Source organism: Glandiceps talaboti, chromosome 15 (assembly GCF_964340395.1).
Source record: "Glandiceps talaboti chromosome 15, keGlaTala1.1, whole genome shotgun sequence".
NCBI lineage: Eukaryota > Metazoa > Hemichordata > Enteropneusta > Spengelidae > Glandiceps > Glandiceps talaboti.
Genome location: NC_135563.1, coordinates 23231782 through 23257587, shown reverse-complemented (window position 1 = coordinate 23257587; position 25806 = coordinate 23231782). Strand labels below are relative to the sequence as shown.

At 33.8% G+C, this 25806-nt stretch overlaps 1 protein-coding gene across 2 annotated transcripts in view; it reads right to left on the bottom strand.

Moving 5' to 3' along the window:
• Positions 1 to 25806, bottom strand: part of LOC144446736 (protein hu-li tai shao-like) — a 52865-nt gene that overhangs the window by 12111 nt on the left and 14948 nt on the right. The window contains exons 1-9 of one of the 2 annotated variants that reach the window (XM_078136559.1): positions 21852 to 21921; positions 10079 to 10338; positions 5148 to 5250; positions 4122 to 4273; positions 3641 to 3871; positions 3139 to 3282; positions 2310 to 2408; positions 1738 to 1908; positions 957 to 1226 (exon numbers count right to left, since the gene is read on the bottom strand). In XM_078136559.1, coding sequence (XP_077992685.1) covers positions 957 to 1226; positions 1738 to 1908; positions 2310 to 2408; positions 3139 to 3282; positions 3641 to 3871; positions 4122 to 4273; positions 5148 to 5250; positions 10079 to 10318 — 1410 coding nt within the window. In that variant the 5' untranslated portion in view covers positions 10319 to 10338; positions 21852 to 21921. Of the gene's footprint in view, positions 1 to 956; positions 1227 to 1737; positions 1909 to 2309; positions 2409 to 3138; positions 3283 to 3640; positions 3872 to 4121; positions 4274 to 5147; positions 5251 to 10078; positions 10339 to 21851; positions 21922 to 25806 lie in introns of those variants that run through there. The other variant, XM_078136558.1, reaches the window with a different exon arrangement.

Below are 25806 nucleotides of genomic sequence, written 5' to 3'. Positions count from 1 at the left end.
TAACACCATCGTGAAAACTGGTGTGTGTAAGTAACACCAACTTGAAAACTGGTCTGTGAGTAACGCTATCTTGAAAACTGGTGTGTTAGTAACACCATCTTGAAAACAATCCACCCATTTACAGCTTTCTGTAAACTGACTAACACTAATAAGTATCATCCCAAGTTGTGGTTGTGCGTGTACATGTACATGTGAGCAGCACTAGTAAGGATGAAGACTTGCTTTGTTTTAACGGTTCTTTGAATATTCCACACTAAGTTGTACATGTATCATGTGAGCACCACTCACTAGTAAGGGTGAAGATTGTTGACTTGTTTTGACACTTCTTCTTTGAATATTCCAATAGATGGAGTACAGACAATGTTATTTGTGAGATTGTTCCAGTCATTTACAGTGCTTGGATAAAATGAGTACTTGTAGCTTCCTTACTACTACTGTAATACTGCCTGTTTTGGAGTAGTGTTGAAGACCAAAGTAACCAGTTTATCACTGAACCATGACAAAGCTTAAAGGGTTATCACTTACATGTATTTCCGTTAACAAACAAGTCAAAGATTGCATTAGAAACTTAATCTGTCCTTGCACATTGAAAGATTTACAGTTACTTTGTTACTCGTGATAAATTATGTTGTGATTTGACCCACATGAAGATAATTCTGGTTATCTCATTACTAGTTGCCATTTTGTTTTTGGATGTTCTTCTGGTCATTAAAAGTAAGGCTATTATTCAGAGTTTTGTTGTCATGTGGAACACATGGGCATTCAACTATTTTAGTCACAAAATAAGACAACCATTCATCAGTAGAAGGTCACTATATTCTCATTACTTTAGAATGAGGTTTGTGCTCAGACCAAAATAGTGTTTTCTGAAACATGTTGTAACAGATGTTGATGTTGTGAATCAATGTTGTTATATAAAGAGAGTAGAACTGAATGATTCCTTGTCTGAAACTGACCTTAGTCTTGGTTTTTGGACTGCCTTCTCCTTCTTGGATAGTAACTTCCACCTTAGTGTATGAATTAGGTGTGGTCAGCCATTTGGTCTTATCTCCGGCAGCTTTTCTTTGTGCCATCCTCATGGGAGATTCATATTTACTCTTTTCTACGTCACCTTCATGTACATATGTGAAGGAAGTGGATGCTGGTGGTGTCATCACATCGCTATACTTTTTCTTTTCTTCTTGTTTCATCAGCGGTTGGTGGTAGATGTAGCCCGTCCTGTGGCCCTGTGATACACATATTGAGTTGTCATGTTAGTTAACCATCTCATTGGGATAGGTGTATGATGAAGAGGGCATACAGAGAAAAACTGACAATTTTATGAAAGACAGTATACTCTATACAAGATTAACATAACATGTGTTTGATGATTGGTAGCATTATTTCATCTTCAGTACTGTCTATAATTCTCTCACCTCATGTCTAAAAAGTCAAAGTCTTAAAAGATTTTAAATTTAGACATTTAAAGTGAAAGGAATTATGACCAATAGCTACAGTATGTCACCATAGCAACAAATACAATCAACTCACTCTATTGTTGCCATAGCAACAAATACAATCCTCTCAGTCTATTGTTGCCATAGCAATGAATACAATTTTTATCGAATAAAACTACTACTTTGGTTCATTAGGATACATTGTAACAAGTGGTGATTACCTCCTTGTCCCTCACTTATAAGTCTAATTTACAGTCAATCAAATCATATAATTTCCCCTTACTGCCCGTCAATCACTCACCATGTTATCCAGAGATCTCATCATGGCCTCAAATTCAAGTTCACCAATCCTCCATTTACGTTTCTCATCAGTTTTGGGAAGACCCTTGCTGGCAATCTCTTTGGCCTTCTTACCCATATCTTCATCTACTAGGATCATGTTGTCTGCACTTATGCAGTTCATTAGTTTGATCTGGAGATGTGAACACAATAACTAAGTCATTCAATTTATGCCATATTTACAAACAACAAACTAAAACTCAATAAACACACATAAGATTGGCATTGGAATAAGTCACTGTATATACTCTGGTCAATATTTGTTGATTGCCTGCTTGACATTTCCAGTAATCACCTTTTGTCTAAATCTCAAGAACATTGTTTTAGAGATAACTTAAAAGGCTAGTGTGCAAAATAGCTTCAACAAATTTCAAGAAAGTTTCTTTGGCAAGTATATTTGTTTAGGACCAACTCTTTGTAGCTTTTACACACTTATCATGTATATGTAGCACTGTCCAGTATCTGAATCATCACTGTTTTGCAATAATTATGGATAAATTATGATAACGAATTTCTTTTTTGAAATGTACTTACCTGTGTTTCACAGGCAGTCATTGCATTCAATGCCAAGTAATAGGCTTCCTCTATGGTCTCCCCACAGACAAGAATGCCATGGTTACGTTGCACTAAGATCTGAAAATAACATGTACATAAAAGTCAGTATGGATACCTTCCTAGTGTATTTGTCAATCAGTCAGTCATCTATGAAATCAATCAATCAATCAATCAATCAATCAATCAATCAATCAACAAACAAGCAAACAAACAATCAATCAATCAATCAATCAATCAACCAACAAACAATCAACCAACAAACAAACAAACAATCAATCAATCAATGAATCGGTCAATCAATCAATCAATCAATCAATCAATCAAACAATCAACAAACAAACAAACAAACAAACAATCAATCAATCAATGAATCGGTCAATCAATCAATCAATCAATCAATCAATCAATCAATCAATCAATCAATCAATCAATCAAACAATCAATCAACAAACAATCAATCAATCAATCAATCAGTCAACCAATCAAAGAAACAAACAATTTATACAGCACTGGTACAAGAAGTTTATTTAACAAGAATATGGCCATACAGTGCTGGTACCATACTAAGTAAGGTCACTTGATTCTGTATAGTTGAACACTTGGATGAATAATCATATTTTCTTGAAGCAGGTAGCTGTGATTTATGGGTGTAGCGCGAACAGAAGTGAGGTCTATGGTAACTATGATATGGTTACTTATGGTATAACTATGTATAAAGATGACAGGTTCAGAGTGGTTGCCACATACCTTTCTTGACATATACCATTAAAGTACATATGTGTATGATAAGACACAGGGTATTGCTTACCTTGTTGTTGGGTCCTAGAGCTCTAGTGATGGAGTCTCTGTCATTTTTGTCAACAATCATACCGGTATAATCATGGTAAGAAATATCACCAAGGACACAGGCTTCATCACAGCATCTCATTAGACCACACTTCATACAAGATATCTGTAGTAATAATAATAATAATAATAATAATAATAATAATAATAATCATACACTAAATAGTCTGTATACCATGCATGAGCCAAGTTGAACAAAAAATATGGAATATATACTCTGGTCATTCTACGTCACAACAATGCATGTCTACATCATTGGTTCTGCTGTGGTCGAAATATGAGTTAAAACATTCAAAATTGCCATTACTTTCCCCAATTTTTCTTTGATATTACTGGCGCTAGTATAATTATGTTATTGGCCAATATTTTTCTTCATTCAGCCGGAAAATACTCGTGACCTAACTTTTAGTTCACATCTTTCTATTTTAGTTTGTGGATAGTACATTTTCCGTAGTAATACTTACAGCAGTGGCTGACGTTGTGTGAAGTTCAATAATACACTTGATATCAGGTCTGGATGAGAGAATAGCTGCATGTAAAGACCAACCATGCTTGTTTGGTGGGTAGTTGGTTGTTCCGCCATCTACAACATTGCCTTGCATGTCAACTTTGATCAGGCTTGATGCTGTTATTTCATGGTACAATAATCCATATGGATTGACAAGGAAATAGTCATCTTCATGTGAGACTCTCATCTGTGTAATAACGAAAAAGAATGTCAGAATGAAAATATGTTCAATGTACCTTGGCGACCTTTACCAATATTATATCAATACTATTAGCACATGTAAATCACATATCTATCAGCTACTCCACTTCACCACTAGAGGGCGCAGTTCAATTGGATGGTATATTCTATAGAGGGAGCAGGAGTAAATAACCCAAACACAAGAGATAATGTACTTCCTATGAACATACAAAAGAGGAAATACAATGTATACTTACGGAAACATGATTATAGATGGAATGAGTCCAGCCATGAAGGTCCATTACTCTATAAAGTGATGCTAACTTACAGCGGAGTATCTTCTCACCTTTGCTGTAACTCTGTGAATCTAACCCACGGATATCTGCTACTGGCATAACAGCCGAAGCACCTGTAGCACCATACAACATACACAATTTATTACACTACAAATCATATCAATCTAATGAAGCTATATGTTTTAACCCTTTCATTCCTAGAGATGACGTTGGAATAAATAGAAACTTGATTGTAAGAACATTTTCTAAAATTTAAGAATATTACTTCATTGGGAAGTAATATTTCTTGAATTCTGATCTAAAATAAAGTTGATCTTTTTCCAAAAATTACAGAGAAACAAGAATTTTTGTTCAAAAATTTTGGCGTGAAAGTTTCTAGTCCTGAAAGGGTTAATTGTGTAGGGTCTCTTTTCTTCTTTTCTCAATTGCAAAGTTCAAGATGATCAAGATACTGAAAATGACAAACATGTGGACAGCGCATACCTATGCATAGTGACAATTATTAAATTGCATTTCTCCAGTTTTTAAAGCTCTTCCATTTTACAGTATCAGTAAGTAATGCAAGCTAAATCAGATGACTGATAACATTTCTACTTCATTATCTTAGTTTCTCTGCATACACTGTAATACATTTGAAAGTATTTTATTCGTGTCAACAATATTTATGAGTGAGCTGAGGAAGTGAGGAAATAAAGGGGAGCAGGTGTTGATAGATTACTGGTCAACTTTTCATTTCTTGTTTGTTGTACTGCATTTAGACAGAATGCATCATAAGGCTATTTCTTGACTTTTTCTCAACAGATTTATCATTATATCTGTATCCAGAACCACTTCACTCTTTCCCTATGTAATTTCTGGTTGACAAAGTGATATATTGGTGCAAATGTAAATCAAAGAATTGTACCTCAAAAAGTTAAAAAGTTAATAAAAATAACTTAGCTCCTTATTGAGAAAATTGTTTCTCTAATAAGGAACCCTTACCTTTACCTAAAGTTGGAGCTTGACCAGTGACTTGGTTAAACCTTGAGTGTGGTAACAAAAGTTCTGAGATCTGCTGCAAGGCTATCAAGCTAGCTGGGTGGGGTCCACTCTGTTGAAACAAATATAACATAAGATAAAATTATTTCCATGTTTTTTGACAATAGTAGAAACTTTGACACAGGCTTCCATTCCAGCATAACCACTTCCATAGAAGTGATCAAGGAGTCACAAAAACTTGCTGTTGACTAGATCTAATGATTTTTACTTCCAGTTTTGGCATGACATTAGCTGTCAATGGACATTATGGCAGTCACCATAGACTGTCTAATTCAACTTTCTGATAACTTACCTGTAATGTCCATAGACATGCTAGCATTGGTTTTTTCTCAACATTTTTAGGGATTGAATATAAGTACGGGGTTCACTTGGTGAACATATAACAGCTGGCATTACAGTATGATAACACTAGTAATCTTAGCTAGATAGCTTGATATACTGTACTTCAAGTAAAGTCGGACTGGAATGAAGCAGCAGTGAGTGATATCATTACAATAGTAAAAAAAATAGTATTACAATGTAAACGAAAGACCAAAATACAATACTGAAGACTTTAATAGGATATAACCAAAGACAGGACACCCTCTAGAGATTCATCAGCACCCAAATATCCAACATACGACATAACCTGAACAAAAGATGAATATTAGATGACACACAATTTCAAGGACTTCACAAAGAAGTGGTTTGTGTGTTTTACTACAACATACAATGACATAGTCTAGTTCCTGGTGACCATGTTCTGATTTTACACTACGTTATCTTCACTCAGTACGTAATGTGTGAAGATAGCGTAATGTAAAATCAGAACACGGTCATCAGGAACAAGACTAATGATGACATAACATTATAATTTGAAAGGTAGACAAGAAACAACATATTCATCTTGCATTGCCATATTTAGTATTTATGACATATCATTGTATTTATATCATGCAGTAGGTGACATGCAGTAAATCAATAACATCATGTCAGTCTTCATAACAAATAGGCAGTACTAATAGAACACCGAAAAAAATCATTCATACTTTAAAATTTAATATGTTTATTTTCACAGCTAATGATATATGCCCTGGAAAAAACATATCAACATGTCTATATTTAACAGCTCTTACATTTCACTTCAAATTTTGAATACTCACTCCTGTCAGAATTTGATATTTCAAACTTTTCTCTTTTTTGGCAGAGAATGACATATCTTCCAAAACAATCTATTGGCGTGACTACGGCATAACAATTCTTATATACAATTTAAAACATTTGAATATTTGTTTTCTTTCAAAGTATGCAATTTTATAAAAAAAAATTTACAACTGATAAAAAATGTCTTGAAAAAAATATTGGCATGATTGAAGAATGAAATTTTACTAAAATATTACTCGTGTCAATCTTAATTTCCCTACATTTCTGTCGTTGGCAGGTTTCCATCTCCACAATATCAATATCACAGTTACAAGTGAAACAGGAAACTGAAACTGTAATTTAGCCTAAGTATTTCTTATTTCCTTAAGTTATGTATCAGGAAAAGAGTAAATATTTCAAACTATGAAGTGGTATATCATGTTCCACTTTGATCTTTTAAAAAATATGAAAGAATGAGTTTAATTGAAATACATCTATGCAAAAAGCACTCATTACACAAACTCAACATGATGTACATACAATAGTTACGTCTACCAAAATAAATTCATTTGTCGACAGCGATGAGTAGCTCACTGACATTTCGATATATGACTCATTAGATGAACAAGTTGGTGAGTCATATGATTCGATATTTTGGAAAAGGAAAAAGAGAGGCAATGCAAGAAGAATACGAGGTAATATTATCTGAGATATGTCACCGATTTACTAAAAAGTGAAATATTAGAGTGGATGCCTTTGATGGGTCTCGCATTTCACATTACATAGTAAATTATGCATATTCCCAAAGATAAGAGTCTAGGTACTAAATTATGATGCCTTCAGGAATTTCCCACTTCTTTCAATAAATACATTATGTGTATAATCATCGAAAGCCAATGTTTGGGTTTTGGAAAACTAGAGAATTACTTGGTTTTCTTTATATTTTCAGAAAAGACAGTAACCAGGACAACAGGAAATTCCAGGATTTGGAGGATTTTAAGACTGACCTTGCATCCTATAACATACATTTTAGATACAGTACTTTGATCATGATAACATTGTTTTGTAAGTTTTAACATGGGGGAAATGACACCAGGCATATCCCCCCCCCCCCTCCCTCTGTCAAACAACAACATTCCCATCAAAGGCACTCACAGGGTAGCTCAAGGGAAGGACCACATAATCATATCATGCATACATTTCTAGGTTGACTTATACTGAACACCACATTATATTGGTGCAAGTCACCAGCTGTATTGGCCAGGCAATATTACTGATAATACTAATATAATATTTAGAGTTGATAACACCCATAGAACCAAATACAAATTACCATAATTCTGACACAAATTGACCCTTTACTTTATTATGCATGCAATATACAGATTTAATATTACATCATAAACACTTAAATTTACCAAAGACTCCTGTTCCAAGCATTAGCAAAGCAAAGCATGGGTATTAAAATAATGAACAAAAAATAGGCATAAATCATATACACTATAACATTGAAAATATAAATTATATGTTAATTGAAATTATTCAAATAAACTTACGATGAGAAACTGATATATTTCATAAAAAATTATAGGAAATTAACATAATTTAATTTAGGTGGTAGCCTGTCTCCATATCCACAGCTTGGACCATGGGTTGTGGAAGTATAAATTCACGCCATTGCATTAGTAAAGGCTGGCTGCTGTTACAAGAGATATACATAACCACAAATAAAACCATCATAGTCACGAGACTAACTAACTAATGTAGCCCTGTGAAAGACTTATCAACAGGACAGGAAACGTTGTGGCCTACATTGTGTTTAGTTTCAATGGCCGTGTCAGATCAGCACTATCTGAACATGACCCTATACAGTACATGTAGCTACCCTTTGTAGACCTACACTATCTGCACATGACCCTATACAGTACATGTAGCTACCCTTTGTAGACCTACACTATCTGCACATGACCCTATACAGTACATGTAGCTACCCTTTGTAGACCTACACTATCTGAACATGACCCTATACAGTACATGTAGCTACCCTTTGTAGACCTACACTATCTGAACATGACCCTATACAGTACATGTAGCTACCCTTTGTAGACCTACACTATCTGAACATGACCCTATACAGTACATGTAGCTACCCTTTGTAGACCTACACTATCTGCACATGACCCTATACAGTACATGTAGCTACCCTTTGTAGACCTACACTATCTGCACATGACCCTATACAGTACATGTAGCTACCCTTTGTAGACCTTCCCTTCCTGATTTAGGAAAGCATTTATTGACCCCTGGAAGACCTACCCTTCATGATTTGGGAAAACATTTATTGACCCCTGGAAGATCTACCTACCCTTCCTGATTTGGGAAAACATTTATTGACGCCTGGAAGATCTACCTACCCTTCATGATTTAGGAAAGCCTTTATTGACCCCTGGAAGACCTACCCTGTGTGATTTTAGGAAAGCGTTTATTGACCCCTGGAAGACCTACCCTGTGTGATTTTAGGAAAGCGTTTATTGACATCAACACATTTACAGTGGTTTAAGATTTCACTTTCAGAACCATTTTGTAGAAAGTATGCTACATAGAAGAAATCAACCAAACATACTATAACAGGAATATTTTGTAACCTCATGATCTTTTATCATCTCCTTTGACAGTGAAATTCTAATAAAACATAAGAGAATTTTTTTTTCTTTTGATATAATAACATTTTTGTATAATTTCAAACAGCACATTTTAGTACCAGTGCCTATACATGTATATTTAACTGTGTAACAGGTTAGTACTGATTACACATTCCAGCTATATTCGTACTCAATAACATTATAACTATCCCTCACAATGTTAAACCTCTCAAGAGGAATAAGTATGGTGCAAGACTTCTAACAGTTTTTCCAATGACGGTACAAAAAAGTTAAACATTTGCTGTATCATTGTAGAGCTAAGAACAAAACAAATACTCTGTATATTTGTTTTCCAGAGTGGGAGAAACCTGATACTTCCGATATGTTTCTAAATCTGAATGTCCTCTAGGAGGGTTAGTAAGATTTACATATTGTAGTATCAGAGTATCACTTCCTGGCATTATACTACTATTATCGCTAAAAATAGACATCTCGGTTTAGTTGTAGTTTCACAATACACAAAACTACAGTTAAAACATTTGATGATGACATATGAAAGAAAAGTTATGTGTGACATGATTATGCTACAATGTAGCATCCTACACAGAATGTAGCATACTGTTTGACATAATAATGATGCTGTATGCTATATTGTATCACATGACTGACATGGTGCGCTAGCACTGTACGACACAACTCATACAGTACGCTATGTATAACATAATTATGACACACTTACTACTGTGATACAGAACATGTGTGAATGGACTATTATGCAGTATGTAGTATATGTTGTTTCATTATGTTTAACATGACTATGATAGTGTACTTCATTTGTACATAATGTTCAACATGATACAGTATGCTACATTATGGTCTACATGACTGATAGCGTACTACATCATGTTCAACATGACTGATACAGTATGCTACATTATGTTCATTATGTTCAACATGACTGATAGTGTACTACATTATGTTCAACATGACTGATAGTGTACTACATGTACATCATGTTCAACATGACTGCTACAGTATGCAACATTATGTTCAACATGACTGCTACAATATGCTACATTATGTTCAACATGACTATGATAGAGTGACATAACATACCTTGATCTGACTTTCTACAATTTGTTCTAATTCTTCTCTAAAAGCTTGGCTATTGAGGATGAGTGAAACCCGTTTCCTCCTCTCCATTTCCTTCATGTCTTCTTTGATAACTGCTGGTCTAATAAGTTCCCGCTGGTACTCTGGGTCCTCTCTATCCACAGTGTCGATATACTTCTCCCTGGCATCACGGTCTTTGTTGTCGTTCATTGTGGCGTCTACATCATTTGGTAAATCTGCCATTTTGGAGACTTACGGCAGCCCTGCAAGATACAAGACACCAAACGATAAATGTTTTAAGTCTAACTAGAAAACACACAAAATCTATCTAGATAATGTGATGTTCTTCATAAGAATGGGTCTCTACGTTCTCGGCTTGCAAACAACTGACTGGATTCAAAATCTCTAGGGGGTGGGGGTTGGGGGAGGAAGGAGGGGGTCGAATTACTAATACTAGTAAGAGTTCCAAACATACAATGTATGCTATACATGTATTATCACTTGTGTTTTGATCACTACATATACCAATAAGTCTGTAAAAATAGCAGTTTTTTAGGCATTTTAAGTAAAGGGTTCCCCACCAATATTACAGAGTAACATAGTCCAACATCCAAGGAATTGTGGTAATGTTCACCTAATTACTTGGGTTTGAAAATACTACAAAAAAATGTTGATACAGCCTTCCCACAGAAGGTTGATACAAGACAAGGTACCCCATTGGTTTCACATAGGTAAGTACAAAATATCAGATTTGACTGTCGCACACACACAACATAAAAAACACTCAGTTACTGACATACAATATGAGAGTATTGAATTCTTACATATTAATGACAAGTTTATTGATGGCACAGATGTCTTTGTTCTCACATTTTAATAATTACCTCTGGCAATTTAAGCTAGTGCTAGCAGAACAATAGAGAAATGGTTTATTCAAACACGTCAGTGCATATAATTTTATTCGATAATTCATACATGTATGTGGTATATTTGGGGAATCCTTTTGTTTGTGATCTCTATACTCATTCTATTTACTATTTACACAGAACCTGGGTGACATGAACAATTTGAAATATGTCTTTCAGAAGACATTTTACAGATAGCTATCTTATGTATAACTGTCAGTAAACCATCCATAAATACAATGTTTATGTACCAGAGTGTTATTGATCAAGTATCCAAGTATTCATGTACAAATAAACCTAACACTACCACATTTCATTCATGAATATTATGTACGGACAAACACATCCCAGAGTCCATTATGAACAGTACTTTAAGGACAAGCAAAGTAAATTTTGTGGTTATGATTACAAAAGACTTTAAAGTACTGATTGAAATTTGTATTTTTTTGGAGTCACAGCATCTTGTGTTATTTTATTCAAATATTCATGCCATTTTTGCAGTTAGCAGAGGAAATCGACATTAGGTAAGAGAAACTACACAATTTTTTACTTTTTGTTTACTCTGCCTTTAATTCTTCTTACATTTAAGAACACACCCTTTCATTTGTTGCAGAAATCATACAAATAGTTCAGTGGAATACACAACACAGTTCACTGACATTACATTTGATTTACTTCTTCAGAATTTCCACAAATGAAAAAACTATGAATTTCCTTTAAAAAATAATGAAATTACATTAATAATAAATGATCACTTTCTACATAATTGTCATTTTAGTTATTAATAGTAAGCCTACTCATCCATTTACACAAATTACAAATATTGGGGTCAACATACTTTTAAACACATCATACATCTGTTTTAGTGCAACCAATAAATCTGACTTTGAATGATCCATTATGATTTCCTACCAATTTTTCACATCATTGCACACCTGATTTTGATCCATAACAATCAATAAAACAGACAAAGGACCACAGGGCTTTTTTTTTAGATTAGTATGATCATGACCCAGAGCATGTAAAGTGTATCCAGAATTCCATGATTACAGGCAACCATTCTTACACATATTGCTCTAGTCCATACTTCTTTCCCGCCAATTTTTTGTCACGCTATCTTCACCTCTCAGTAAATTTTTGATACATAACTTCATTTTACACTTAAATCATAGGGAAAATTCTTCTCTTTCAAATAATTTCAAAATGTTGTAATCATTTTTAAAAAGACCACTTCCTTAGCTCTTCTCATGCAAAATTTGGAGGAACAAAATTTCGTTAAAAATCAGCTTCAATTCAAACTTAAATCATAAAAGTTATCTTTTATATATCAATTAATATTAAAATTTTCCTTTAAATTAAAAGGAATCATATTATAGATATCATTATGAAATATAGTCTTGATGGTATGAAATACATGTGTGTTGGGTAGAAAAACATTTCATCACCATGGTTACTTCAATTACATTGTATATGTCATCAGCTAATATAATCACCATCCAATAAATCATTAAGAAAAACAAAAATTATCATATTTAATAAACAGATCAATCAGACTGATTTCAATATTTGTCAATTATTTTCATAATAAAAATTGACACATTGAAACATTCCAAAATTTTGATTATAATAACTATAATTTAATTGTGTACGTATGACATGGGAAAAAATATAAAATATTATATTACTTAATAGTACTTTACTCTTCCACAAGTAAAGTAAACTTGGAGACTAACTTTGAAACCAATACAACTAGTAATCTATCAATATCTATGTATACATTGTCATTGGAGGCTAGATTAAATCAGCCAAATGAACAACTTCTACTTAGCAACCAAGTAATTTATTTTTGTGAATAGTACAATATCTATCATTATGTTCTGTTGTAAGAAAACCCATCCTTTTATCAACACATAATAAATACCATCATATTAAAACTGTTTAAAGTCTTCTTCTTTTTTATAATTAGCACAGTGTGAATTTCTGAGACCAAATACAGAGTAACAATTGAAAATCAAATGTGTTGGTATGAGAAATGTTAGTATTATGGGTAGGTACATTGATTGATAGCACTGATAATTTCAGAATGAAATGATCCAGGGAATAGATTGATATACATGTATAAATACTGTGCCAGCCAACCCAAGGGATAACTGATGTTATCCTGAATGGTGCAGTAATTGAAACACAGTTTGATACCACATAGAGACCAGCAACCCAGGATTGTATATACCACAATATAACATGCAAAGCAGGATACATGGTGTCTACATTGTATTGTGTAAAAGGTGATGAATGTATAGAGGTCAGTGACCTTTTGAACTATATTTATGATAGCTTTGACACTTGGTAGTCAGACTTACAAAATGTATTATTATTACATCTGCTGGAAGTTCAATTAATACTAAGATAGCAGTTAATATTCATGTACATCAAGATAATTTATACATATCTGAGATTATAATGTTGAATATCATTTGAAAGTATAATTATACTTATTGATTTAAAATTTAAAAAGACCTTCATTAACATACAACAGCTGTTAACTATCTTTTGTAGTTCAAGTTTATATTAAAATGATTTTATATTGTTATTATTATGATTGGAGGACACAATGTTTACATAGAGGATTTTGTAATTACTAAATAGTACTTAAAATTAATGCTTTCATTGTCACTCAGAGAAAGAAACTTGAATGAAACCGACATAAAAAGAGGAAGTGAAATTGATTCATTGCGTATGTCTATTAAAGGTAGGCTCATCTTATCATAGGTTTGTAGCAAGTCCTGGCTTTGCATTCAGAAGTTTGCAAAACAATAACCAAGGATAATAATATCCCTTGGGCAAGCCCTCCACAGTGTCTTTGGCCTGTGGTCACTCCCAAAATTAGTAGAATTACCCAAGAATTGGGCAAGACAGTGACAGAACCTTTGGCATTATGCTACCTGTGGACACTTCTGAAGTCAGCAGATTTACCCAAGGGTCGGGCAAGTTGGGTTGACTGGGGCACAATCGTTGTTCAAATCTTACCAAGGATTTTAGCTACATCTTGCAGATTCTAAGCCATCTACTACCACAATGTCAAAATTGTTACCCAGTTTTCCTACATTGTCAGTTGGAAAATGTAGTTTAGAGGACATCATAGTACACGAAATGCAATTGGTCAATCAGTACCATAGTTTCAACAGGATGAACTTCAATGACCTCATCTATGAACCATTCAGGATGTATGTTACATCAGCAATAGAGGGAAGCTTGTTACATCAGCAGTAAATAAAGCTTGAATGGAGGAAATAAAGAGAAGATGGCTTCCTTTATAGCAAAACTGATGACAAAGTCTCCCTTGGGATGTTCACAAGCTACTTTCTGCCATTTTAACTACTTTCTTTTGTGTTTAATACCATGAAATACAAGGGAAACCCACACAATAAATGTCCTTGTATTTTGCATGAAATAAAGCCACTGTAAGCAACAAAGTACATGTAAGATTTCAACAATCTCCAAACTACACAGCACAGCATTGATAACTATTTCATAAGTCATTGACGACACCATGCATTTGAAAACTGAGATAGTTTATGAAATTTTATCTCCTAGTATAACTTTTATTTTTACTCCTCTCAGTGATGCATAGTAAATGTACATTTATCTAGCTGAAGCTATTTACTTGTCACATTAGTCAGGCTAACACATCAAAATATGGCTTATTTCTGACAGTGAAACTTTACAGACAGGAAACAGCCAGCTTCAGAAATTGAGGAAAATTATATCATGTACCTGTAGAGTTATTCATCATCATCAGTTTTCATGTACATGTACATACGTGCTATGAAAGTTTAACTAAAGAATAATAATTCATGGCTTAAAATAAAATTGTCCCACTTTTTAGAAAATGGCAGCCTAATGACAAGAATTTGTTCGACTACCATTTAATTTTCTGGCCTGCAATGACTTTAGTAATCAAAATAATATCTGAAACGCAAAGCATATAGACCCAGAAAATGTTTTCACTGCTACCTTGTCTATTATCCAGCTCTCTAAATAGTTCTGAACTAAATATAATACTTTTGTACATCCAAAGAAACATGCACGTTCTACAAATACATCTATCCAACAGGCATTATTCATTTAATTCTGGAATTCATTCAAGACGCACATAATAGTTTGTAGGGTTGACTGACTCTTATTGTATAATTCTAGACAGCTGGTGACCATCATCAGCGACGTCATGTTGCCATGACATATTCTTGTCACAATCCAACACTGGTCTGTCACGCCATCAATCATATATGTTTACTGCATCAAAAGAGGCAACAAGTCTATTGATATTCTGCTCACAGTAAGACTACCTATAATTGCCCCCCTAGATATCTATTTATCTGCTAAGGTACCTATACTAATTATAAGCCTGGGGTTCAATCTATTGAAATATTAAATAAGGCTGTCTCCAGTAATTATGCTGATCATCAAATATCAGTCATCAGCTCTTCAATTTCACACTTTAATATACTATTACTGTCTCTCATAAGAGGGTTGGGTAACACAAAGCAGAGTTTTATTTTAGGTTCCAGGTCCCTGGCAGACTAGAACAATTTACAGGGTTCCCATATACAACTACATTTGTATTCTCCACTCAAAATAGATAGACACTAATGATTGAAAACATGGCCATTTTACAATATCTAGACATGTATGTTTAGATGCTATTCCCCAATATTTGTCTTTGTTCAGCTAAGGAAAATATGAGTGACCTAAGGGGCCAGTGACTCGTGGTCACAAGTGTTTTCCGCTGAATGAAGACAAATATTGGCGTGCCAGTAATATGAAGGCAAAATAGGGGAAAGTAATGGCAATTTTGAACATTTTGAACACAGCAGAAACAGTGATGTTGACATGCGCTATTGAGACATAGACATGTGACGTAGAACGACCAGAGTATATATTCCATATTTTTTTGTTCAACTTGGCTCACCACTTGTGCATGGTATAATGAACAACATACTTCGAAGGAATTACATTGTACTAGTAATAGTTGATTTCAGGAAAATAAGAGAAAGTCCATTGCTCCTTGTGTATGTACATTCAGCTTACAAGTACACACAACATTACCTAGTTTCACGAGGGTTCACACTTTGCCCTTAGCTATGCCATAGCAACAGTCTAGAAATAAACTACCATAACAGCTTATAGCCGGATGTCTTCCTAGGCCTGCATCCTTTTTTTAATCACAGCTGAAGCCTTTTTCAAGAAATACCTTGAGTTGATTCAGCCTAACCCCCTAATACTAGTTATATCTCCTTTCACATCATGCAATGCAAAAGTTCATGCAATGATTACACATACATAAAGCACAGCTGTCATGACCTTTTGACCTATCTCTTCAAAGCTCTCTATGACATCACAACTGTCTGTCTGGGAGAGTAAGAAAGACAACAATCATATATTATAGACCATGGAATGTGAACATCAATAAATTTTATATGTCAGTTGTACTCTGGGTGAATTAGTCCTGGATTCTGTATACCAACAAGTACATATATATTGAATACTGTACTGGCCTTCACAGATTATGTATCTATGTAGACTTCAATATCAAATCGTCATTTCTTTCATTTAATATATTATCACAAAAAATTATATATATACGTGCGTGCATGCATGCGTGAGTGTGTGTGTGAGTGTGAGTGTGTGTGTATGTGTATAAGTTTATTGTTATTAATTAGTTTATTTATCTATGTTTAAGTTTCATGGTTTTTAGAGTGCAGCAGATAATGTGGATATCTTCACTGAATGCTTGGTGTCACATTCTAACCATATTACATGTTAAAAAGAAACGTCTGTATGTATACAATCTCAACTTCTTCTACTGTGTCCTTGGTTTACACACATCTGTGACTACTTACTTGACTACTGCCAGTAATCTTCTAATAACCTAAACACATAATTGGTTAATTGAGGAAATCCAATCTACTGATAAGGTTTTGTAATATGATACTGCTGGGAACTACACAGTCATGTTCAAACTAAAGCATTTACACAGGGGTGTTGCTGAGTACTGGTACAGCACTTCTGATCAATTTTATAGTGTTGGACAATAGGTGTAAATACAAACATTTAGCACAGCTGAACTAAGGTTGCAATCTCTACATTTACCTGTCTGTCTGTCTGTCTGTCTGTCTGTCTGTCTGTCTGTCTGTCTTGTGTCTGTCTGTCTGTCTGTCTGTCTGTCTGTCTGTGAACAACTTACATGTAAATTTAACCTATGTTCATACATATTATCTGTGTGGCCCAAACTTTTATTAGCGTTTTCCTTTTGCAAAATATCACCTGCAGCATTTTACTATTCACTTCCTACTTTATCACTATTAAGTAATTTTGTAACCACATCAAAAATTTCACAACACACAGCTATCATTGCTGTATGGTATTGTCTAGAAATGCAATGGTAGCTGTACATCTCTTGCCAATTGTAAGGATCTCTTTTGAATGTCAGATGATCAAGCTTCACTTATACATGACATACTATAGTCAAACTATTACATACCTTAATTCTTTGTTGTTATAATCAAATTAGATTACATTCCTCTATGATATGATATTGCCAGCAAGTCTCTGACAATTTATTATTGTCAATCACAAACACACTCAGACAGCTTTTCACTAAACACACATTGCTATTTTTAGCCTTCTATCCCAAGTCTTCTAAATCTCTCACCAGTAGTAGATTAAACTGTCTGGTTAGTAACAGTTAACATCTCTGCTGTTCCTTCTGGGTGGTTTGTGTGTGTGCGTGTGTGCTCTCAATTAGACTGCTAGGAATTCAAAAGCTATTACTATTAATACTAAATCACTTGGCTGATTATATTCAAGTTTATGAAGTGTCCGTCTTGGCACAGGACAAACTCACCAAACATCCATATTGGTACTACACCATGTATGTTACTGAATTAGACCAGTAAGCCAGTTTACATGTTTTGGCAAAGAGTTTCATACATTTACAAAATGTAGTCCGGGACCTAAGACTTTAAATTACTATGTGGTATTTCTACCTGTAGAACATGATTCACCCATTTACACCAAGAAGTGGTTATACAAAGTTATAAAATGCAAAGTCTATATCAAAACCATCGAAAGGCACCGATAACGTTACACTTGAGCAGTAATGTATGTCACTGCACATGCATGTAATTACAGACATACTTGGTATTTATTTATTTCTTACTTAATTTATTGTGCTTTTCAGAGATTATACTATAGAATGGAAATGTTTAGGTAGATATTGATATAATATTCCAGAACACAATAAATACTGTTTAACTGGACACTTAACCTAGCCTACTTTAGGATATAATTATCTGAATTTTCTAGAAACCAGGTACTTACAAGTTATTGAGTTAATAAAGTATATACTATAAATTAAAGTTTCAAACCACAAATCCTACATATTTTGTCAAATAACAACTTGTGGCTTTGATACTCTAAAGGATATGAAATGAAATGAAATGGTTTGATGTGGAAGGGGTTCAGTGTACAGTGTTCACCTGGATACTACCCCATATATCAATCTATTTATAAATCAAAATGTGACCAGCATTTGTAATACATTAAATTATTCTGATCTGAGGTACCCGAGGTACCCTGTCAGACACACTGACCTTTGACCTAATGTAAACACTCAGAAATTGACAAAAGCCCCTTATGTTATCTCTAAAAATGACAAAAGCCCCTTATGTTATCTCTAAAATGAAAAAATCCTGCTGTGGGGGTTCTTTGAAAATGAAACGCCTCTTGGACTTTTCGTACAAATTGTTTTGTTTGTATAAAGATGTTATATTGCATGATGATACAAAATGTATATTATGTTAGATGGACTGAATGAATGCATACAAATTGCCGACAATGTGTAGTGCTGTAACACCTTATCATTTTTTGACACCTATGTACAAAAAATAAACTGTTTCTTTACCCTCTCACATTGCAAAATAATGGCGAAAACAGAATTATTCATTTCTATAGAAAACTGTCACAAGAATTACCATATCACACACAGTTGTTGGGTTGAGGTGGGAGGGGTGTGGGGGGGAGGGGGAGGCGGAAGGAGATACTTTGAAAACACATGACATTCAAATTACATTTCATATTTGCTTAGCGATAAATTGTGCAAATAAGTGTAGATATATTTTGTATGTTTACTTGAGCAACAATCCAGCTTTTACCTTCTTACAGATGTACATACAGCTTTCTACATTGTGCATACAAATGACTAGTTAAGTCGCAACATTTCTTGATCCCCTGATGTAGCTACAGTGATAAACTACACATCTCTCTACCACACCCACAGGTTCTTGGGATAACACAGAAGACCCTACTTATGTGACAAATAATGACATAATGAAAAGATAAGAAAATGATATGGCACAATGCCACATATATATTTGCTTAAGACTTGACAGGTTTCCAGACACAAGACTTTAACTGATAAAGATGACACCCTAAGTAATAAAAGGAAGGGTGTTTTTTTTCATCATTATGTGACCACTTCCTGGAGGTCACCACAATAAATGGAATGTATTCCATGACCACTTTCAGGTCAACCACAGGAAGGTATAACACTCACTGAGAAGGTTTACACTCACCACAAATTATCCATGGAAAAATAATCATTGTGACATCCCCTTATGTAAACAGAACTCTACATACTTAGCAGACACCAAGTACTTGTGTGTTTATCCATCCTGACTCAGGGGTCTCCTAGGAATACTTACTAGCTGGTAAATAACATACACCCCTTAAATCATATGTTCCTCCTTGTCCTGGATATCTTTAATCAGGACAAGGGGTCATCTTGGTAGATGTTTTGACAAGTGAATCTATTTTCTTTTTAGTATCAAATGTTTTACAACTTAGTACTCAATAAAATGTATCCTTGAACTTCAGTTTTTTTGGCAGATCTTGAAAGTTGCAGAAAAAACCATGCTGTTTGTACATCAGAAGGATGGAGATTTCAGGAAAAATGAAAATGGTAATGTTTAGTTTTTTCATTCAGCTGTTGACATTACTACATTTGTGTAAAGGAGTTCCTTTACCCATGATCATTTTATTACTGGGAGATTTTTGTCTACAATAGTACAATGTTGTCATCAAAATTCTAATTTAAAATTTCAAAATATGATTTTCTTTCGTGTGCTTCAGAATGTCCTGTTGAGTGCTCATCAACAGTAATATTACTACAGTAAAACCAGAAGTTACTTTCAATTTCAAAACATATTTGTACTTCTACTTTGACAGTCATATTTCTCTGTCTATTCTCTGTCTATTCTCTGTCTATTTACAACTCTAAACATGGTCAAGACAGTACAACGTATAAAACACATTGCAACACATGTCACAAAGTTGTACAAAGGACAAACACACATCCTTGTTTCAAAACAGTAATTTCAGTTGCTGGAAAATTATTGAAACTTCAAAAGGTTTTTTCATCGCCCGCTTGTCATCACCTAAATGTTTACTCAGGCAAATAAAATCAAAACCAGTTGACATGAACAAAACATCCTTGTGTACCAACTTAAAAAACAATTCTAAAATCTATCGAAATATACATTTTACATTCAAACTTGATTTCCTTACAGTAACAATTGAATAAGGACATCACTGTTATCAGGGGGTTAACCTCATTACATCCACAAAGTTTGAAAAAATAACTTTTCTGTAAAAATTGTGAACCTGGGATGTAAACATGTGTCATAGGGTCATGATAAGTCACTTGACAAAAAGAGATAAAGCATCTTAAGTCCTATTTTTACCTACGGATTAAAAATAAATGCATTTACAATACACGTATGGTACAAACTCTAATCTAGTTCTGTTCTTCAGTAGACATCTTTCATCAAAATTTATCTGAATTGTCTTTACGTCATTTAGTTATTATCTTCCTCAAAATAATCTTGGTATTTGTCAATTGTTTTATAGCTTTGTACATATTTGCCAAGTGAAATCATCCTCTAAACCAAGGCTGTACTTTCATTCACCAACCCTGCATTAATTATTCATCATGCATGGAATATGTATACGTAATAATGCACATATATTATCAAAATAAATGTTGCTATAACGGTGTCATGGTACAAACTGTATTTCATAATCGACAAAATGCTATACAGGCCATTTTTGTACGCTTGAGCATCTAAGGCCATGATCTCTATTCATCAAGAGGAGAGTTTCAATAGTGCGATGGCTGTATCTTTGAATTCAGAATGCAACCAGTCTGGCATTCATGACAAAACACCCAATAGTAACCCCAGGGTCAGCGCGGTTATTTGCACCAACAATATCTATGCAACGATTTTACACATAAAAATAGCAAATTCTTGATCATATCTTAATAATATTACAGATTTCTTGAGCTATATCAATTTTAAGAGAACTTTGTGTGCAACATAACCATTAGAAATGTATTAACTACGTACTATGTTTGGGGCCTCCATACAAGTCAATGTCTGATTGTCCTACATGCATACTAATTATAACACTATCAGCCCATATCACTTATTCTTCACAAAAAATAACCTGTCTGTTGCAATGTTTCTGAAATCAAGATATCCTTGACAGGCTAAAAAGTGAATGATCTATATGGCATGATAGTTGAAATCAATAAAACTATACAAATATAATGCAAAAATGAGCAGTAGTCTATGAAACAGCTTTGAAAATCAACATGACTAAGGGCCTGCCACTCCCCAACACGTTCGCCACTGTTAGTATATACACTTGTAAAATCCAGTAGGAACATTGTAACTGAATTGTTTGAAATTTGCCAGGAATGTGGAGGATTGTTTTAACTGTACAACTGCTATCTTGGAGGTTTGAAATCTTACCTCTGTGCCCCTGCAATGGTCAATCTTTACCTCAGCCAAATTTAAGGTGAAAGATCAAATTAGAGCCATGTCTACTCTTCACATAGGGGTGGCCAGCTCATAATATGAGGGACACTGCATTCGCACTGTTTATCAAGTAAGGTGGAACAACTGGGAAATTATCGTTCTAATTTTTCATCATTTTCAAAACATTCTAAAATTATGAGTTAAAACCCATATAACTATAATGTACTTGCAAACACTTTTCTAAGAAAAATAATTTTCCTTTTAAAAGAAAAAGCAGAAAATCAATCTACACGGTGTCCCTATTGATGAAAATTTTGACAGCTATCCTTATATTTGCATGATATCTTGCATGGCATACCAAGTGTGAAAATGTATTAATTCTTATACATCTAATATACTAAAATATAATTATAAAGCTGTCATCCCCATTACAAAATGGAACATGCTGTCTACTTCTCTGTGCAGACTACATACAACAGTCTAACAAGTATCACATCAGAGATATATGGATTGCCAAGGACATATCATTAAAAAGTGATACTAATATTTCATCATGTTACATAATTAAAGACAATTTCTCACTCTGGAATGTAATGCGTCTTAAAATATGATTTTTTTTTACAAATGGCTGACAGTTTACATACTTGTACAGGATTTTGTCCTTTCTTGCAAAATGGACATAAACTTTTGGTGCAAAAATTGAAATCTTTATAACTTCTGTGATGTTTATTAGATTGGGAACATAAAAGCAACAAAAAATTGAAGAACTCTGAATGTGAATGATAAAGAAAGCTGGTTTGTGTATGTGTGTAAATTTAACAAAATTTATTGCGTGTATTTACAGTTTTAAATCATAAATGTAATATTGGATTCAACATAATATAAAGGTACTTATGTGACTTGCTTCAAATGATTTAAAAAATAAATCACTACCTGTCAGCAAGACTGAATTATTGCATCCAGTTTTAACGACATTTACTATAATGAAAACAAGATTTATGTACGCATCTGTGCTAAAACACTTCAGGCTCCAAACTTGCAACACACCACTTTTATGGATCGTTGTTCGTTGAAAATCATTAAAATTATGGTTGGTCACGTACCCAAGTTGAAATGACGATGGATTTGATTACATTTCTAAATAGGACAAAGAAAGAATTATTTCATCGAAATAATCCATTCTACTTTGAGGTTATACTCAATATTGTACAAATACACACAAACAAACATAATTATGAAACGCAATGCACTTGTCGGGAAAAATTCACTTTGTAATATTTTTACATCTTTGAAATATTAATCTTTATATAAAAGCAAAAAGGTTTGTGGGAAGGGGGAGGGAGGGAGGTTCAGAATCTATTTAATAATATGAGAATTGATCATATAGGAATATCATATTTGGCAAAAACTATACATGTTTTAATTAAAAATTTAACCAGACGAAGAAAGCTGCCATATTTGTCAACAATGACTGTCTCCACAGTGAACTTTGATATGACCCTTACTCACTGACTAGTAATGTGCTCCTATTAATATCATTCAGCTGCGATGAGTACATAACACTGAAATGATTGGTAATACTATACTAGGCTCATTTTGTACACAAATGAGAAACACATAAGCAGAAAAAATTTGACGACATATTTTTATGACACGCTTAATCCAGGTAATGATGGATGTTGTTGAACATACCAGTATTTATGATTGATAAACTTTACTTTCATCTGACAAACAAGGCTGACTATGTGATATTTCAAAGATTGGTACAACTAACATATTTAGGTGTCGATTTCATGGGTGTCCTTCTTGTAAGAAATATACAGTTGATGGGTGGAATCTGGGGACTGAAGGTCAATAGGTTAATCCCTGGATGAAAGGATATCAAATGCTACAGACATATTTTTCTGTAGGTTGAGTTCCATAAACTTTATCTTATTAAAGTATTGCCCTAAATCGCAACTAAAATAGTAAAACTTGTGCAATTCTTTCCAACATTTTTGTCTTATATTGTAAATTGTACATTATTGCTTTCATCTTAGAAGGCATGTTTTTATCACCCTGTGATCAAACTTAACATGCAGTTCACAGTTATTTTCTTGCAAAGTTTATATCTGAAAATAAACAAGAACAGTTATGAAAAGGCGTGGATAAACATACAAATATGTTAAAAATAATTTGAGTTTTGATAATATTTGGGGAAGTTTGAGTTGACAAAACACTATTTTAAGTGGACAGAGATATTATCAATGGATTTTTGGTTGGTCTTGAACTTGTAAAATTAGAATTTTTAAGGGTCTCAGCCGTATGTACATTGTACAGTGACTTTGACATTTGATACCATTATTCTGGAATAAATAAACATTCATTCAATAAAGTTATTTGTTTGGAAATGTGCATTAATTCAAAAATTTTATTATTAAAAAAAAAATTGAGACCAAGGTATTGAAATGTGTTCATTTATAGTTATTATACCCTTCCGATCAAAAAGACACTGAACCGACTTCAAAATGATTGTGACTGGGTTCATTTGATGTGTGTCAATCCTACTGGAAACATTAATTTACTGTAATAATAACTTCAATGCTTTAGGTCATAGAACACTTGAAAGGTTTCACTAACTAATAGAACTACATCCAAATCACATCTGGAATACATTGTACATTTATCAAAAGTCAAATATCTGTAAACTGAATTTGAATTCACACTGTTTTGCAAAAAAACTGCACTCAGAACACTAGCCAAGGATGACAGAACCGCTGGTGTGCAGCCCCTAGGTGGGAAGCCCTCAACAGTACCTTTGGTGCTGTGTTACCAGAACACTAGCCAAGGATGACAGAACCGCTGGTGTGCAGCCCTAGGTGGGAAGCCCTCAACAGTACCTTTGGTGCTGTTACAGTGGTTACTTTTAAAATTAGTAGAATTGCCGAAGATTCTAGCAGATAGACTAACTAGTAGTGTGTTTTGTTATGAGTGAGATATACACATCATGTATATATAGAGTTAGGATGAAAATTGCGAACCTTTAAAGTCAAATTTTTGTTTCTTTTCCCTGTTTGACACCTTAGTTAGGCACCAAACTACACAGATACATGTAGCAAGTCATGTGCTAGAATTTTTTCCAAATCATGCCACAGCATAGAAAACAATTAATCATAATATTGTACCAATCTGACTTTCTCTATTGGCATCACGACATTGCCATATTGTATTTACATGTAATAAATATGTATGGTATGGATAATAGTAATATTTATATATATTGTAAATTCAGTCCTAGAATACAAGACATGCATGCATGACTAAAACTCTGCCAAGGTAAGCATCATTTACTATTTCCAGAATGACAATCTGTTAGATTCCTGCTGTGTGGTCATGGTAGTCACAGCTATAAACTTGCTGATATCCATTACAATCTATACTCATTGTGGCCTATGGTCTTGTACACTAAACAATCAACAAACAAGCTGTCAACAGTTCACTGTGTGTACAGTCACATGGTGGAACGGTATTGATGACGTCTAGGCAAGTATTGCACCTATGACGTCTAGGCAAGTATTGCACCTATGTTTTAATTTGTACAAGTCACAATATGTACAAAGTATTAGCATACAATTTTTGTATATTGTGAAAGTAGATACAGTATCTATTCTAAAAGAAGTAAGTATGTGGTAGGAAACCTATTCAAACAACTGCAAAATTCACACTGAATCACTATAAATGACACACCTACATTTTGTGTATTTGAAGTATTCAAAGAGTCACACCAATACACTTTGCAACAGAAACAACAATGTTCTTGTTGGACCATAATCATAATGATAACGCTGCATGAGTTCTTGATGAAAAATTTGAAATCACAGAAGCATGCAGTTGCTAATGACATGCAAGATTAGTACTTCTGTTCATCAGATTTTACTTGACTCATAAAACATTGTAAAAAGGTTCAATG